Source organism: Lentinus tigrinus (assembly GCF_003813185.1).
Source record: "Lentinus tigrinus ALCF2SS1-7 unplaced genomic scaffold L226scaffold_7, whole genome shotgun sequence".
NCBI classification, from domain to species: Eukaryota; Fungi; Basidiomycota; class Agaricomycetes; order Polyporales; family Polyporaceae; genus Lentinus; species Lentinus tigrinus.
The window spans coordinates 1,220,451-1,237,137 of record NW_027137916.1 but is presented as its reverse complement, the minus strand read 5'-3'; the positions used below and the strand labels follow the sequence as shown (position 1 = coordinate 1,237,137).

General features: G+C 56.8%; 6 protein-coding genes and 1 non-coding gene across 7 annotated transcripts; 2 read left to right on the top strand and 5 right to left on the bottom strand.

Moving 5' to 3' along the window:
- Positions 1 to 23: 23 nt before the first annotated feature.
- On the top strand, positions 24 to 1,419 carry L226DRAFT_362811 (uncharacterized protein). The gene is made up of 2 exons (XM_067674239.1): positions 24 to 283; positions 339 to 1,419. Exons 1-2 carry the CDS (start codon positions 180 to 182, stop codon positions 1,297 to 1,299), a joined length of 1,065 nt encoding a protein of 354 aa, XP_067537801.1. The 5' UTR covers positions 24 to 179; the 3' UTR covers positions 1,300 to 1,419.
- Positions 1,321 to 3,321, bottom strand: L226DRAFT_533236 (uncharacterized protein). Its single transcript, XM_067680410.1, has 3 exons — positions 2,626 to 3,321; positions 1,932 to 2,138; positions 1,321 to 1,860 (listed from the first exon to the last, which is right to left on the bottom strand). Exons 1-3 carry the CDS (start codon positions 3,193 to 3,195, stop codon positions 1,540 to 1,542), a joined length of 1,098 nt encoding a protein of 365 aa, XP_067537800.1. The 5' UTR covers positions 3,196 to 3,321; the 3' UTR covers positions 1,321 to 1,539.
- A 2,058-nt stretch (positions 3,322 to 5,379) lies between these two features.
- On the top strand, positions 5,380 to 6,874 carry L226DRAFT_362766 (uncharacterized protein). The gene is made up of 3 exons (XM_067674238.1): positions 5,380 to 5,726; positions 5,796 to 6,311; positions 6,371 to 6,874. Exons 1-3 carry the CDS (start codon positions 5,516 to 5,518, stop codon positions 6,691 to 6,693), a joined length of 1,050 nt encoding a protein of 349 aa, XP_067537799.1. The 5' UTR covers positions 5,380 to 5,515; the 3' UTR covers positions 6,694 to 6,874.
- Positions 6,789 to 9,497, bottom strand: L226DRAFT_533234 (uncharacterized protein). The gene is made up of 6 exons (XM_067680409.1): positions 8,898 to 9,497; positions 8,218 to 8,333; positions 7,799 to 8,158; positions 7,396 to 7,734; positions 7,268 to 7,348; positions 6,789 to 7,201 (listed from the first exon to the last, which is right to left on the bottom strand). The coding sequence occupies exons 1-6, from the start codon at positions 9,472 to 9,474 to the stop codon at positions 7,055 to 7,057; spliced, it is 1,620 nt and encodes a 539-aa protein (XP_067537798.1). The 5' UTR covers positions 9,475 to 9,497; the 3' UTR covers positions 6,789 to 7,054.
- Positions 9,498 to 11,025: 1,528 nt separating this feature from the next.
- On the bottom strand, positions 11,026 to 12,970 carry L226DRAFT_559306 (uncharacterized protein). The gene is made up of 3 exons (XM_067683290.1): positions 12,645 to 12,970; positions 11,986 to 12,501; positions 11,026 to 11,924 (listed from the first exon to the last, which is right to left on the bottom strand). The coding sequence occupies exons 1-3, from the start codon at positions 12,838 to 12,840 to the stop codon at positions 11,434 to 11,436; spliced, it is 1,203 nt and encodes a 400-aa protein (XP_067537797.1). The 5' UTR covers positions 12,841 to 12,970; the 3' UTR covers positions 11,026 to 11,433.
- Positions 12,971 to 13,341: 371 nt separating this feature from the next.
- L226DRAFT_t76 lies at positions 13,342 to 13,429 on the bottom strand. The gene has a single exon. It is a non-coding gene; the product is annotated as a tRNA-Ala (tRNA).
- Positions 13,430 to 13,515: 86 nt separating this feature from the next.
- L226DRAFT_505342 (zf-DHHC-domain-containing protein) lies at positions 13,516 to 16,170 on the bottom strand. The gene is made up of 9 exons (XM_067678027.1): positions 15,798 to 16,170; positions 15,676 to 15,734; positions 15,463 to 15,495; positions 14,894 to 15,406; positions 14,772 to 14,837; positions 14,580 to 14,716; positions 14,357 to 14,512; positions 14,142 to 14,275; positions 13,516 to 14,042 (listed from the first exon to the last, which is right to left on the bottom strand). Exons 1-9 carry the CDS (start codon positions 16,033 to 16,035, stop codon positions 13,933 to 13,935), a joined length of 1,446 nt encoding a protein of 481 aa, XP_067537796.1. The 5' UTR covers positions 16,036 to 16,170; the 3' UTR covers positions 13,516 to 13,932.
- Between the last annotated feature and the right edge of the window lie 517 nt (positions 16,171 to 16,687).

Genomic DNA, 16,687 nt, shown 5'->3' with positions numbered 1-16,687 from the left:
TTGAGCCTCCGCAAGCTTCCCTGCACGCTGTATGAAGTGTAGCGGGTAGTTTCCTCCACTTTGAAGGAACGACCGGTCGCCTGCCTTCCGACGTCACTCACATGGAAGGTAGGGCGTAGAGCTACTAATAATACCGTGGTTGCAGATACAGCGGCAAGTCTCAACATCCGGAGCCCACTATGCCATCCTCACTGGACAACACGCACTCCTACATCGCCCCCGACGCGAGTGACAGCCGCTCGCCCTGCCCCGCACTGAACGCCTTGGCTAACCATGGATACTTGTGAGTTCGCTCCCCAGACTTGGATGTCTGACGAATTCATAACATGGTGCCGTAGACCACACGACGGGCGCAACCTCACGACCGGGCAGCTTATCTCCGTTATTCGCAATGTGTACCACATCTCCCTATCACTAGCGACTCTCCTCGCCGTTGGCGGCGTCGCACGGTGCGGCCACTGGTCCGGCTGCCGGCGCGTGCTCGACCTACACGAGCTCGCGCAGCATAACGCGATCGAGCACGATGGCTCGCTCGTTCACGACGACGTGCTGAACCCAGATGCGCCCTACGCCCCCATCGAGGTCGACGACGCGCTCCTCCACCAGCTCCTCTCCGCCGGCACCAACTCGAATCCCGCCGCGGACTCGGCCTCGTCGCACTCGAGCTCAGACGCGGACTCCGAATCCAGCCAGTACAGCGACGAGCGCGAGGACCGCGAGCGCACACGGGAGCGGACGTGGTGCGAAGGCAGTTTGACCCTCAAGCAGCTCTGTCGTGCGCAGATTGCGCGGTGGGGTCAGGCGCGCCCGCTGGACAAATTACGCACGTTTTTCGCTAAAGGGGAGCTTGCGCTGCTGTTTGAGGTGCTCGGGGTGCGCGAGGACGTCGGTGCGGTGGACGCGAGCGCCGGTACGAGCACGGTCGCGAATAGCTGCCCTACGCTTGGGCTTGGGCACTCAGACGAACTTCGGCTCGATGATTCACCTCGGCACAAGAACAGGCTGGAAGGGCCGGCGGTGTCGGCGGTGGGTGACCACAGCGATGTTGGGGCGGACGTGGGGCGAGCGCCCGCTGCCCTCGACCGACGCGATGCCATCGTGGTGCCGAAGCGGTACCTGGCGCAATGGATGGGCGAGGAGCGGCTTCCGGATGGGTGGCAACGTCCGACAACTGTAATCGGATTCTCGGTGGTGAGGATGCGGTCGAAGGAGGTTGGGAGGTTGCAGGCTCCGATGCTGGAACAGCGGGCGGCCGCGGAAAAGGCCGATGCGTTCGTCGAGCGTACGCCGACCCAGTAGAGGCTCTTAGGTTGTGACATATGTGCATGATTTTCGTTCGGGTGGTGCTGATACAGTACATTGATACATTCCATTTCCTTGATACAGAGGGACACTCCTATGTAATACAAGCGACATCAACGCCATCGCCGACCTGGGACGAAAACAATACACAAAGCGATTACAAACTACACAAAGCGATGCCAAAACACACAAAACGATTCCAAACCACGAGCCTCTGAGAAGCGCGATAGATCATGTTCATGACACGGGGGTCGCACTTGCTGCGGAAGAGCTCGTGTTCTCCCCAGCCCCGTTCTCGTCCGCTGCCTCATCACTCAACGCGACTCCCTCCAGCGGTCCAGTGGCGAGCAGTTTTTCCTTCCTGTCCAGCTCAGCGATGTATCGGATGTATTCCGGATCCGCCTGGGTTTGCACCGTGTGGACCCACAGCTCGTACGCGGTCTTGACGATGTGGTAGTACGTCCCGTGGTTACTGAGACACTGGAGCGCCTGCTCAGGATCAAGGAAGTACGTCTCGTAGTTCACTTCGTCTGGCATGCGGGTGTCGGTGTCTGCAACCTACTCCAATGTTGCATTGGAGTGTGGGGTTAGGCACCAAAAGCATGAAGGATGTTGGTGAAGGAACGCACGGGATTCTCGGGCACCTGCCCGATGTACCAGAACGTAAGGTACTCGCCACCGTGCCTGTTGCGTCCGCCCTCATGGTTACGATACTCGAGCGTATTCACAAAGATGGGCTCGGTGACCGGGCGCAGGCGGAGGCCGTCCAGGGATGTCGGCGGCGTTGGGGCATTGTATGGCATGATGACTGGGAGGAAGTCCACACGATAGCCGGACTGTGATCGTGTTAGCAATCGCAAAAAGCAGTACATAGGAAGAGGACACGAGTGGCCAATGGAGAAGGCGACAAGCTGCATTCAATTGCGCCTGACACGGTCGCAAGCACATTAGCCACCTCAATCGGAAGGCGTAGCCTATCTGAGTCCGTGCTCTTGCGCCATACCACGTTGCTGCTCTGTAGCTATTAGGAGGACGTCCGGTAGCATACAGCAGGGCGTAGTGACACAGTGCTGTCGGTGTTCAAAGTGATCATGTTTATTAACACACTGCCTTAGAGAGAGGCGACATGCCGCAAATAAGCAGATGTTGTGACCTTGCCATGGCCACGACTCGGTGGCACGGTCTCCAAGCTGAACAACAAAACCGAACTTGCGCGTACCCATGCTGCTGCCCTTCGATACCCAATAGCACTATATGCACCACAAGACAGGGACGACCGGAGCCATACCAGGGAGCAGGGGGAAGAATGAGAAGTACACACACCTCTTCGTATGCCTCTCGAAGAGCTGCCTGCTCCAGAGTCTCTCCGACATCTTTCCTCCCCTTTGGAAGGAACCACCGATGTTGAACGTGACCTCGCGCGTCCCGCTCCAGCTCCTCGTGTAGAAGGACGATCTTGCCCGTGGAAGGTTGGATGATCACCATACCAGAGCCAAGCATGAAGTCTTCGGCGAAGAAGAGACTGTCAGGTATTGCAGGAGTGGAAAACTTTGAGAACCCCGTTGGTCCATCTCGCCGCAAGCGATGCACATAAGCTCGGCCACGAGTGTTGGATGCACTAGAGGTCATAGAGCCGTTGGGATGAGAGGAACTATGTGTATGAGGTGTCCGGTGGTTTGGGGGAGAGGTCTGCTGGGTAGAGGTCTGAGTCTGAGGACTTCGATGGCTCTCAACGTCCGGAGGTGTCTGCGGCATTTGAACGTGCCGTTGCTGCGCTGACTGGGTCCCAGGGTTGTTCCTAGACTGTGTAGACTGTGTAGAGTTTTCGCGGGCTCGCTGTTGCGCATCACCCGATAACAATCGAGTGAGCGACCAGCGACTAGGATTAGCCATGCTGTCAATTAGTGCAGTGAAGAGTTATGGTGGAATATGATGTTGTCGAGCGTGAGGAGGTTGCGGGAGGAAAAGAGCTAGGGGGCAGGAAGGAAGGCAGCACCGCAGCGAGGACATGGCAAGGCAGTGGGAGGGCCCTCCACAAGCGCCCACATACCCGCGCGCTGGTCAACGCGTTTGCGTCGGCATCGCTTTAGCCACTACCACCACCATCTTCCATCTTGCTCGGAAGCCGTATAGTTGTAATGGTGAGTATATCCAAACATGTATATGACGCATTAAGAATCTGCCAGTAGCCTCAGACATATCACCCGTCAAGGTCAAAACACTGTTTGTCCGCGCAAGGAATATCAATGTCCAAAGTGCTGAATTATCGGGAAGTAGCCGTACTGAAATAATGTCCAACGTTGAGTCACGAATATTGGACTCTTAACGATCCTCTTGTCTAAAAGCAGAAGCGACCATACCATCAATACTTTTAGCCTCGACTGCAGCGCATCACTGGTGGAAAGTATCTTTCGTATCCACGAGTTACTCAAAGCTTACTTTCATCTGGTTTGTATAGGAGCTCAGGCGGGGCGAGACATCTGCTGGTAGCTCTCTTCCGCTCATACAGAAAGTCTTGCCGGTGAATTTGCCGCCGGCCTCCTTTACCGCCATCCTCGAAGCGTGCGCGGTCGCTTTCTTTGTCTCCACTCCATCGTCCGTCGGTCTGCCATTACACGGAGCAGTCTTGCTGCGGGCAAGTGCGACAATACCTAGCTCATCGACCACTATATCCAACCCCGAAGGCGTCTCGTCTGCAAAGGATCTCTGGGCGTCGTCACTCAACGTGGACCTGTACTCGCAGTCGAACCCACAGTTAACCCTGTTACCGGACGTTCGCCATGCATAGGCGACTTGGCAGAGTGCTCATACGCACATTCTCCCAAACCCGGCGACATATTTCTTTCGCGTTACTCTCAGCACCCGAAGGGCACCGTTGACGATGCAGGGCACTTCACACTTACTGCACATGCAACTAGGATCGTTCTCGCTGAGTCTCCCGCCTGCGAGGCTATTGGCAGATCCCGCTGGACGCTGCACATGAAGCTTGAAGCGTGGCGCTCACTGTCCGAACTTCTCTCCCGCTGTCTATGCCACGCTCGTCGGGTGAGGCCATCCGGGGGTCTTTCCAGCACACGGAAGGGACAAGATAGTTATGGTCCTGGAGGAGCACTACGTTGGCATGTTTCCATCTTCTACTAGTGCATGTGTATCGGCGAGAGCGACACGGTTGCAGTCTTGGAGTGGGCGGCGCGTGAATTCCACGCGGGAGGACCTAACGCCCTTGGAAGCCTGTACACAGAGCTTGACGCAGTACAGATACCTCCCTTCGAAGGGGATACACATGACACTTCTCTCTCGTCAATCCTACTCAGCCGTTTGCCTATCAAACTCGAGGAAGAAACTAGGTGCCCTATTGCAACGCCTGCTGGAGCGGCTCCGTCAACTTACCCTGAAGAAGCACGGCGACCGCTCTTTCTTTGGACCATTGCGACCCCAGCACGGAGTTATGCGTGGCGACCACGTAGGATGTCGACAGATTCCGAGGTGCCCGCCGTATGCTCTTCATGCTGCCACCATTTTACGTCAACGCTGTATGCCCGTCGCTGTGCACGTGCAGGATGCGGGCCCGATGAGTCCCAAGTGACCGAGATTGCCAACTGCCAAGCGTGCCACCCGCGACGGCGAGTACAACGCATTTGTGGCGTCTATCCACCAAGTTCCCATGCGCCCACAGCTCTCGGCTGCGACGCCCGTGGGACACACGCGGCACGCGCCCTACTCCGGGTATATGGTCTCCTTGCTTGCAGTGTTCCCAAACCAAACGTCGACTATATGGCGTTTTACTACAGTCTGGGCGTAGTCTCCGGATACGCAATGTAACAAGTACTGGCAGCATGCCATTGTCTTGCTTCAAGTACGGACCGACGCGGAACACTACAACTACAGTAACAAGACGTTCCGGGTGGGTGCGCCGCCATGGATAGATGCGGTGATAGCATCAGGTACGGCGCCGGCTCAGCCCGCTAGTACCCGAGGTCCTTGTTCTCCCGCTTCGCTCGGACAGGCGACGCACTAATTTGGTGCCACCCACCCGTCCTCAACGACGGTTCACAAATGTCCAGATTTCTAGACAAGGCCGTGGACACTCTGTTGGAATTTCTTTGGTCGGCGAAGGGGGGATATATGTGCCACCAGCATAATTGCGTTGAAGCCACTACTCTTCTTTCGATTTCCTCCTGAGGCGAGCCGCGACAGCCCCCCTTCCTGCACCATGTTCACGCCAACGGTCGTATATCGCAGGGAAACCCGTAATATCACCGTCGTCGATGATGCGGACATCCCTTGGCCCGTTCGCCCCATAGACTTCCCGGCGCCGGACGACGAGATTGTCCCGTATCTCAACGAGGCATGGCAAGGGGAGCTGAACGACCAGACCCTCACGGAGATCACTCTTCCTTTGACATTTTCCTATACTTTCACCGGTACGTGCCCCCTCATCCCCCGCGTGTGTACCGGCCACGCCGCTGACTATGTGGACCCGGCTCCCTCAGGCACTCAGCGTGTCGCCCTGTACGGGGTCGCATTGCCTCGGCTGAACGAGACGGTGGCGACGGCCAAGTACACCTTGGACGACCGCCCCCCAGTGGTGCTGCAGCCTGCGAACGTCCTTGACACGCTGACGGACACCGTGTTCTTCAGCGCCGATGATCTGTCGGCTGGAAGCCACACGTTGACCGTGGAGGTGAACGCTGGCCCGAGCTATCCCTACGTGGTCGACTACCTGCAGTACGAGTCGTTTGACGCGAACCCGGCCGTTCCTTCATTTTCCACCACCTCTTCTTTGACAACTTCTACCAACGCTCCTCCCCCATCGACATCGTCGACTACGGCGGCGACAAGCCCGACTAGCGCGCCTTCAGTGGCAAGTGCAAGCAACAATGTCGGCGTGATTATCGGTGGCGTTATCGGAGGGCTGGCCCTGTTATGCATCATGGTGGTCGCCCTGGTATGGCACCTCCATCGCCAACGGTCGCAAGACGGCATCCGGAAAGCGAGCATATTCTCAGGTGCGCAGAACGCGGCCACCCATCATGCATTCATTGAGGCTGACCACCGAGGCTCGCAGCTGACTGCATGGTGCAGCCACCCTCTCGACCCCTTCCTGCACATGTCAATGTTCCGGTCAAGATCCACCCCTACAAAATGACCAAAACGATGCCAACGAGCAGGGCCAGTACCGTCATCACTGCGTATTACTCGGATGTGAAGTCGGCTTCGTGCACGTCCTCACCGACCTCCACACCGGTCAGCGAGAGGCCCCCGACAATCCGGTTGGAACCGCCGTCAAGGATCGCTCCGTCCTCGTACCGTGGTGGCCGTTGGCACGTTCCTTCTTTTAATGATGCCTACGAGCTTTTTGGCAGCCCTCCAGCATACAGCTTGAAATAACGCGCAGCACCTTTCGGGCGCCAGTTTGGTATACCGTCGGACATGTTCATGTGGACCTTTACCAACCCCCCCCCCCTCATTCGTTTGCGCCTACACTGTATCCATAGTACATATCTGTAGATATCGCTCATAATCTGTAGCCCTATTGCCTTTGAGCTTTTCGCTCCGTCTCTCGAAGCTGGACACGCTACTGATGTTTCTGGCGCACTGCGACAACGCATATAATACATCAATGCAAGAACATGCAAGACTAGCATGCAAAGCGTCGAGCTAAAGCAATCCTCAAGACCGATATGATACATAGACAACTCGCAACAATAAGTATCTCAAACATCCAAGCACAGACGCACAATCATTCCACTCATCTCCGTCTACTCATGACGAAGCAGCCTTCGTAACCAAGCACCTCGGGTGGGCTCAGGGTATCCCTCCAGCGGCCGGACAGGTTGCCGTCCGCATTCCCGACCATGAACCCGCGGTACAACCACCGGCCGCGATCTCCATCGACCTACAAGTCGCACAGCGAAGGTTAGCTACAAGTCTTCTAACGGAAGGGACAATAAGGGAGACGTACGTATTCCTTGGACAAGCTAATGAATCCGTCGCATGGCCGTATCCGACCAACAAGGTTGAACTGGCCCCACGCGGAGTGACCCTGCACGTCGTCAGCCCGACCGGACCTAACACAGACGTAAAACTGACCTCGCCCGCCACAAACACATCAACAAGCTTCCCCTTCGGCTTCTGTTCGGCCTTTTGGATACTCGACCAGCTCCGGTAGAGTACCGCTTCCGCCTTCCCAGGCTCCTTGATCTCCAACCCCTCCGACGTCTCGCGCACTTGACTGCCGTTTGGTATGTACCCGCGCAGCGGATTGCCCGGAGACACGGGCCACGTTTCCGGCGCACCAGGTTCGTCAGATGCGTACAGATGGTGCTCGCGAAGCTTCCACAGGTGTGGGTGATGTGCGACGAGACTGCGTTGCAGCACGGTAGGGGGAGCCCCAGAAAGCAGCGCGGCGTATGCTGTGAACTCGGTATACTGTAGGTGTCGGAGATAGAGCGTCAGTACCTGTGTTATGGGTATGCCGTCATACGTCACGTACTGTGAACAAGCCCTCCCAAACGCCCTCCAAGCTCCCAGGGATAAACGCTCCCGAGAAGGCGGCCGCAAGCGGCTTAGACGTGTCGGCCAGATGTACCCCGCGCATCCACTCAGCGTCCCACTCGCTGCTGCTCATGCGAGGCGAGAGACTGGGGGGCATGGCGGATGGCGGCTTCATGTAGTGGATTGTGTCCCATGAGACGGAGAGCTTGTTCGCGAGTGTGAGGTAGGCAAGAATCGCAGGAGGGGCAGCAGCCGGGGGAGCTATCTTAAGTGGAGATCCAAAGTGTTTGATTGCGGAGCCGCCTCGCACTCGACTGGGCGGGGAAAACTCGTTCCAAGCAGGACAACAGAGGGAGTACTGCATGAGGCTAGTCAGAGACTGATCGTAAAGTACGTGTATGCTGCAGGAGTACGTACCTGATGTGCACCAAGTGCGAAGACTTTGAGAATACCGGATGCTTTGCGGAACTCGGAGTCGTCGGGGGACATGTAATCGTCTGTATGAGAGGGTGCAGGAGGTGGTCGGTATTCCTCTGTGAAGATCGAGCATGAGCCTCCTCATGTAATCGGAGGAGCACTTTTCGCCCGTACGTAGACATTGCCATTCACAGCGAGCACAGCACCTGAACAGAATGACACGGGAATTGATTCGATGAAACCGCAAGAGAGTGCTTCATTAGATGAAGGATGCATTCCGCGCAGGCGGCTAGAAAAGCGTCCACAACGAAGGACACCCTGAAGCATTCCTACCGACGTTCCAGGCGCTGTACGCTGTGGACGCCGTAAAACGATTGGCCTGCATCGTCATCTTATGTGATGATCACGATGGACATCGCTAGAAGCACCGACAGGAATGCAAGGGAGGTGCTGAGAGATAGATGCTTCGTTTCTCGGAAACGTGGGGGTACTTCTGGTGGGCGACTGAGATAGCACCCGCGTGGAGAACTCCCTGAAGCACTCCTGCCGACAAGTCTAGCGCTGTCTGACGTAGCTGCCGGTGACTATCGTCGTCGCCGTTACAGACAATGACAGCGGGCAACCGTAACTTGCTCTAGCCTTCCAGGGCTCATGATTGAGAATGGAAAGAAGACACTCACCAGGCTTCAACATGTACCAGAACAACCATAACGCCAGCGCAGAGCGTTCGTCGTTTGGTGGCCAAAGGTCATCCTTGACCGATAATGCGGCGAGCGAAGCACCCTCGGGATGGAAGAGGAAGTCCTTGAGCCAGCCGTCGAAGCCAGCATAGTCTCGAAGTTGCTTGTCGTTCTTCCCCTCGTTTTCCAGCATCATCAGATAGGCCATCCAGAGGATCGACCGGAGAGCATCGCGATGTGTCGGGCTGATGGTCAAGGAACCCGCATGACAGTCCGTTCGTCGACGGATGCGGCTCAACAGCGTGCAGCGTAGCTTGAACTCTTCGCAAATCTCGGGCGGTCCTATCTCCCTGTCCCTTGCCGCCAACCTCGATATTGGGCTCGACAGGTCAAATTTGTATGCGAAGATGCGCGACCAGAGGAAGGGATTGGATGACATGGAGAGTGCATCGTGCGTTCGGCGGTCGACGCTGAGGAGCGGGATGATTTCGTCGGGTGGTCCGAGGAAGTCGCTGGTGGCAGTGAAGAAAGCGATGTGCTCAAGGACTTCTTGGGGTATGCTGGAGAAGCTGGCCATTGTCGTGGTCGTCGTGGTCGCCGTCAGAGATGGTGTGCGCGCTTTCCGGAAACGCGTGGAGGTCGTGGAGAACAGCGAGCTGGGCCGTGAGAATACCGTCGGAGATCTAATCGGGTAGCCAATCGTGGCTCTACCATTTCCGGTAAGTCATCATCGCAAATGACCACATGCGTCTCAGACAAACGGGGCGCTTGTATTCGCAATGCGCAACGATATCGACATAAGTACAAAGTTTCGCCTGGCGAAAAGAGTCAAGGAAATAGGTGCATGTTGGTTTCCCTCGTTCGAGGTACTTATCCCGAGGACCACGTAAAGGTCTGCACCAGGACGGACCACGAGCCTCGAGGGCCCCCAGCCCGCCCTCCCTCGGGAATACGTACCTATGCCCCACCGCCCGGCAGCCCTGTAAACGTCAGTAACCCCCAACTGCGACTACCCCGTGGTAAAGCGTCCAAGGACGCATAAAATCAGAAACCGCCAAGATGCACGCCCGCTGGCGCGTAAAAGAGCAGAGACTGCACCAAACCGGAGAGTGATCTCGACCGACCCACGTACTTGTCCTTGCGGTCGTTCCGCGGCGTCGGCCATCCGAAAAAGAAAGTGATCCCGGGCACGCCCCACGTACTCGTCCTTGCGGTCTTTCCGCAGGCAACGGCCATCCGCAAAAAGGAAATGATCTTGGCATCCGCCCCGTACTCGTCCTTGCGGTCTTTCCGGGGCGTAGCCGTCCGAAAGAAGGAAGGGGTGAAGGCAGCCCGTTGGCGCCGTAGAAGAGACTGAAGCGAGCGACGGTGCGCTATGAAGCCAGCTAGAGGGGAAGAAGGCGTCAGTAGACCGTACCAGGCGGCGGGGCTCCCCGATGGTCTTCGCTGTCGACCAGCCTGAAGAGATAAATGTCGCCGTCGAAGCTAGACCAGATCCAAGAACCCAGAGAACCCAGTGTCGCCGGCGGGAGAGGGACAAGATGGCGGTAGGAAGCTGAGTTGGAACGAGCGCAGTGACGGTTTACTTATCGACTTCCGGTGTGGCTAGCATGTTAGCCTCCCTTCGCCCCAGCATGCACAAATAACATGTCCGGCTGGCGTCCGCCGATGGTCCCCTCCGCACGTGGCCAATGGCATTTTGGCGTGCAAGTTTGGCTTGGAGGCTGGTTTGTTTGTCCGTCGACGTCAGCGATCTTCGGCAGGCTCAGCGTACTTCGGCAACGGACCCTGTGCCGGGTCAATGCACGTGTTACTTGACAGTCGACTGCAGCTCAGTCCGTGAGTCGATAACTTAAAGGTAGAGACCATCAGGGTCTTGGCGTGGACGCTGCGCTGTGGACTGAAATTTTAACTTGCTTTGTCTTGTAAAACGGTCAGTATAACAGGATACGCGAAGGGAATCTCAAACTGTACCTTCAACAACGCGAACTCGAGCAAGGGACAGCACAACCAACTCGGTACGATCTGCCCCCATGTCGAGTCTGTGGAGGGCCTTCCGACAGTCTGCAGGATCAAGCTTGTCAGGCTGATACTTAAGCTTGAGTAACGAGTGCAAGCCATCGCGATTGCGGACACTTGCAAATGGGTATTAGAATACAGGCAGAAAACCTCGAACGGCCCAATGATTGCTCGACGCAAATCACAAATGCTCCGCATACATCTGCGTACAACCTAGTGCAACCCGTGCGTCCAAGCACAGAGGTCGAGGGCCGAACGCGAGTTGCAGTCCTCTGCATGTAATGATGGTACAGTTCGGTTTACGTACCAGCGAAGATGGCAGATCACAGCTTGGCCTTGTGTTCGGTGCGCGTCCGTGTAGCCACACAGCCATGAGCACGAGCGTAGATCCAAGTAGAACATAGTATGTGAGACAGCCATGAGCCCAAGCGATAAATACAGCACATCGATAGAAGCACAGTAACACCACACACACAGCACAGCAACCCGAGCCCTCCACCCGGGCAGTGCAGTCTGGTCATGGCGCATACGGCGGCGGGACCGAGCTCATGCTAAGGTCCGACACGCCCGCCTCTGGGGAGCGCGGGGCCTCGAGGCGCGCTTCAGCAGCTTTCCTCGCCGCTCCTGAAAGAGGCACAGAGGCGAGAATGGGAGCCAGTGATGAGGAGGAGGGCTCGGCCACAACGGACTGCGACTGCGAGTACTGAGAACCGGATTGCGACGCGGAGTGTTGGGACTGAGGGGCCAGAGAGACGGAGTACTGGGACTGGGATTGGGACTGGGACTGTTGTCGTGACTGTGCCAAGGACGCTTTGGAGCTGACGGGCGCGGGCGCGGGGGAGTATTGGGGAGATATCGGGGGCAGACTGGGGCGGTGGCCAGTCGTTGTCGACATTATGGGCGCGACTGCGTCTGAGTAGGGCGACTCGTACATCTCACTGTGCGTGTGCGAGCTGGATGCGTCGGGGGCGTGGTACGGGTAGGCGTCGATATGTGGGTCTGGACCGTCTGTGGCGACGCAGAGTGAGTGGCACGATGCACAGGAGGTATACGGATAAGTCTCGCGTACCGAATTGTCCTGTCTTCACATACGCGTACGTCGACTGGTCGTACGTCCTGTTCTTCTTCCACAGCCACCATGCCCCAATCGCGATAGCGGACAGCAAGACCACTCCCCCTATCACCCCTCCCACAATCGCACCTGTTGGAGCATTTGACCTTGACGCGCCCTGAGTGTGAAGAGCAATATCCGAGCCAGAAGGACTTGCAGAAGAGCTCGTGTGGGAGGAAGAACTTGTCGTCGAGGATGAAGAAGAGGTACTCGATGCAGGTGGGTCTGTCGTGTCAATGGCAAGGTAATCGAACAGGTAGGGGGCATTGTCGGTCGCGGTCGTGACATTAACCGTGAGGGTGTGGAAGCCAAAGGGGAAGTACTCGGATGTGTAGAACTTGGCTCCCGTGAGTATTCGCGTGGTATTTGGCACGGAGGACGTGTTGAACCCCGTTCCGTCGACGGCGTACTGCGCGGCCGGTAGCGGTCCAGAGATGTACGGGATGACGACGCCAAACACTGTTATACGCGTGCCTGTACGATGTAGGACACAGCGCGGACCCACACCGAGAAGTCTGATTAGCAGGGTTCCAAACTTCTTCCAGACGCGCGCAACAGGCTGTGCCCAAAGGGAGCGCACGACCGAAGCGCACTAAAGACAACGAGACAAGACGTACCCTGAAATCGATACGAGAAGCTCCACCGCGGGGTTGTGATATCCGCAAGACTCTGGTTGTACGCGGACAGCTGGGCCGTCTGGACGTAGTCGTATGCCTCCGTAGAGATCTGGTCTGTCACGTTGACATACTGGGGGTTGACGTAGAACGGGATGTCCGGGCTGTTGTTGTCCACGATCGTTGGGTCCGTCGACATCAGCGTCCGAGGAGCTGGGGCGGCGTCAAGTCAAGGAGGGTGAAGTGAACCCGTCGCCGAGGACGGGTGAGGAGGATCAGCGAAGAAGGGAGGAACAAGGGAGAGATGGCACGTAGACCAGGCGCAGACCGCGCATACTTACCGAGCGCTGATCACTGTCAGGCCTCTCGACCACGACCCGCGTTGCACCGGAATCCGATACTTACATACATACAGCGGCAGCACGCGCGACGGTGCAAATTGGAATTCGCCGCATTCGTGATAGACTAGCCAAAGACAGCACAGGAACAGAGAGGAACCCGCCTCCTGTCAGACCGGGTAACGGCCCTGCACAGCCGCGGAAATATAGTTGCGTGAACTGATTCTGAAAAGCACTGTCTATCCCTGCATTGGCCTGCATTGGCTCCCGATCTGCATGACACACATATGATTCCTAGTCTGCATGTTGTCTGTGAGGAGAGAACATTATATCTAAAAATTGTCAGGATTCAAGTGATGTCCTGGACATGTCCGGGATTGAACCGGACCCCTCTCGCAAGCCATATAATGTATGCTAAGCGAGCGTGATAACCAACTACACCACATGCCCGTGGTAATAGATATCGTTGTTTGTTTATGATCGCGTCAACGCTGGACTCTACCCAATCAGCCAATGCAGACGCTTAGGTTGAAGTTCGCTCGAGTCGTTGGCAATGACAGAATGAAGGTCCGTACGGCTGTCTATGTCTAACATCTATCTCTAGAACTTCTTGCATCGTTAACCGCATAGCGGTGCTGAACCGTAGACACATGCTTGATCCTTTGGCGCAACCTCCGTTCACGGCGATGACCTGATATAAAATATGCGTGGCTATCTGTACGATACCATAACCCGAAGCCCAGCCTGCATCCAACACAGGGCCTCCTCGCGATTGCAACAGACACAGATAGCAATAGAATAGCGGATCCATACGGTAGAGTCCCAGGGGTGTATCCAAACGAGGGTCCCAGTCGGCAAATAGCAGACACGAGGACGCCTCCGGTAAATAAGTGTAGGGCGTGCGCAGGTCGTAACATCATGATAAGTGGACGGGGGCGTATGCGCGCGAACCGTCAACGCAGCTCCTTGGGCCACTCGCTCCTGGGAAGCCACCGCCCTTCGGCGTCGAAGCGCGGGTTCACGACGTAGTTCAGTCCGTCGTCTGGGCTCTTCCCGATCGGCACTGCGTCATATGTCAGCCTCCTGTGAACTCGGGACTGAAGACCACAGATACCAGGGAGAGAAGGACGGAAGGATAGAGGGGAGGAAGGAAAGGACTCACAGAACCACATCCACACCTTGTCGCCCATCGTCGCGTCCCAGTTCTTGCGCGCGCTCCCGAGCCACCATATATGGCCCTCCTTGCCTATCCGGCCCCACTCCGCGTTCCACTCCTTTAAGGTCGCCCTTCTCGCCCTGCCGTCGGCGTCAGCATGTTCGTGTGCGGGCACATACAGATGCCGAAGGCAAGGCGGTAGAGAGGAGGGGAAAACGTACCGTAATTCCCACCGAGCATGCAACCTTCCGAGCACACGCTCTTCGCGCTCGCGCATCCGCCGTACGGCGAGCTGCTCTACGGTCGTCATGTTGCTGCAGATCATAATGACGTGCGTGACGAGCAGCGCTACGGTGAACACCGCGAAGAACCCCGAGCTGTGTATGCGTACAAATCGTCAACACGCCATTCGGTAAGGCAGAAGGGGGTACGGTGAAGGCTCACAGGACGATGATGGCAACGTGCTGGCCATCGACTTCGTAGTTTGGTCGGACGATCGAGGCATGTGCGTTCGGCCCGACAAGTGTCGCGAACGTCCATAAGCAGAAGAGGAGCGCCCATATGACGAAGATCAGGAAGAACTGCAGAGATCATGAGCATGCGGCTAGTAACTTGCAGTCGCGTATGTCCGCTCACTCTGTGATTCCGCGCTCCTATACACTGTCCTACCCACGGACAATGGTGGTCGTACTTCAGTACGCACTACGTCACGACATCATGAGTACCCAGGACGACTTGGCGGGGGTGGGGGTACGCACCGTTCCGCACGCTCGACAGTGGTGTGCGCGAGATGGCTTCTGGAACCCATCGCGGTAACAGTATCTGTACTCCGGGAGGAGTATCGGCGTCTTCGAGGGTGCACGCGTGTACATCATTGGTTTCTGCGATGGTGCGTTCGCCGTCCCTGGGAGCGGTTGTATATGTGACTGGTCTTGTGGCTGCGGAGGTGAACGGTGGTGTGTCGTTGCCTTCGCACGGGCCGCGGCGACTGGGGGGAGCGCATCCGTGGTTCCCGCGTTCTCATCCCCGGAAGGTGCTCGGGAGTGGTGGCCATTCTGCTGGGAGGGTCTCCGTTGGTGGTCGGTGCTCCTGCGCGGGTGGTGATGGTGCGGACGAGAGCCGTCCCTCGAGCGTTTGATTTCTGCAGGTGGCGGCGGTTGCGGCGGGTTCGATGACGCGTTGAAACGCGCCTGGGCGAGCTCGGCTTCGCTCTCGGTGTCCCACCAGGTCTGGTACCCGCGAGTTGCAGGGGCGGAGGACTTCTGCACATGCTAAAGGGTGTTGCGGTCAATGCGACGGAATCAGACGAGAGAGGGAGCGTACGCACATCTTTGGCTAGTCCAGGTGATGTGAAAACAACCTAGGTTTGACATATGTCAGGTATACAGCCGTTTTGAAATTCGTGAAGGTTGGCATGACGAAGAGGCAGAGAATAGTAGTACAGACATCGCCACGTCGAGCTCATGGGTACCTCAGTCTGCAGGCTCAGACGGGAATGTGCCTACTCGGTCGGTCGAGAGTGATGCGAGTGAAGACTCACCTTTTCATATGCCCAGATCATCACAAGTCCCAGTATACAGAAGACTACCAGGAATCCAACTAGTGCGGATAAATGGATCGTGGTAAGCGCACCGACCACAACAGAGGGAGCATAGAACTCACTGCCTAACCCTCGACTCCCCAACGCTCCCGTGTCGCGCCTGATCATCGGCACGCACAATCGTCCCACATAGACATACCACGCGTACCCGATGATTCCTAAGGTGATGAAGATGGCGAGCTTGCGTACAATCCACGGTTGGGGCTTGCTCCTGCGGGCTTCGCGCTTTTCCATGGCCTCCTCGACGATGCCCATGCATTTGTGTTCCGTCTCAGGTCGTGACGTGCCATTAGAGGCCATAGATTGGTATACAAGCGTGAGCCAGGGGAGGTGAGAAGGACGAAGAGGGGAGACGGGAGACGGTGAGGACGCGTGGGTGGCGGAGACTCGAGAGGAGCACGGCTGAGCGAGAGAGTTCGGAGAAAGATGAGATCATGAATGCGGGCCGTGTAGACGCCCATATAGCGCCTGACCATAATCTGATACGTAAGTATCTCTGTAGACCTGGTCGATCCATGCAAAGTCGACGCTGCTCTCCTCCACCATTCTTACGTCTTCCAACGGACATCCTCTCGGTAGTTTGGGCTGCGGACAATGCCACGTCGCCTCACGTCGAACTATCATTACATCCGCTGCTCCGTATCACCGGTCTGTACCGATGTCCTCGCAATTCGAAAATCAATGCAAGATGCGCTGGGGCAGTCCTTTGGTCTAGTCTCCTCACACACATATGTCGACTTGCTCTGGCTGGCGGAAGATGGGTCGGAGGTAGTGGTGCGGATTGGGCCCAGGTGCGCCTGCCCCAGATTCGTGAAAGGATGAATACTGACCGCTGCATTCAAAAAATCGCAGCGATGCACCAAAGCTGCTCGCTGCAATGACGGCCTGGACAGGTTCCCCGCGTCTTTCTTTAGTCAAGGAATCCAGCTTTTTGCCATCCCTACTGTCTGTC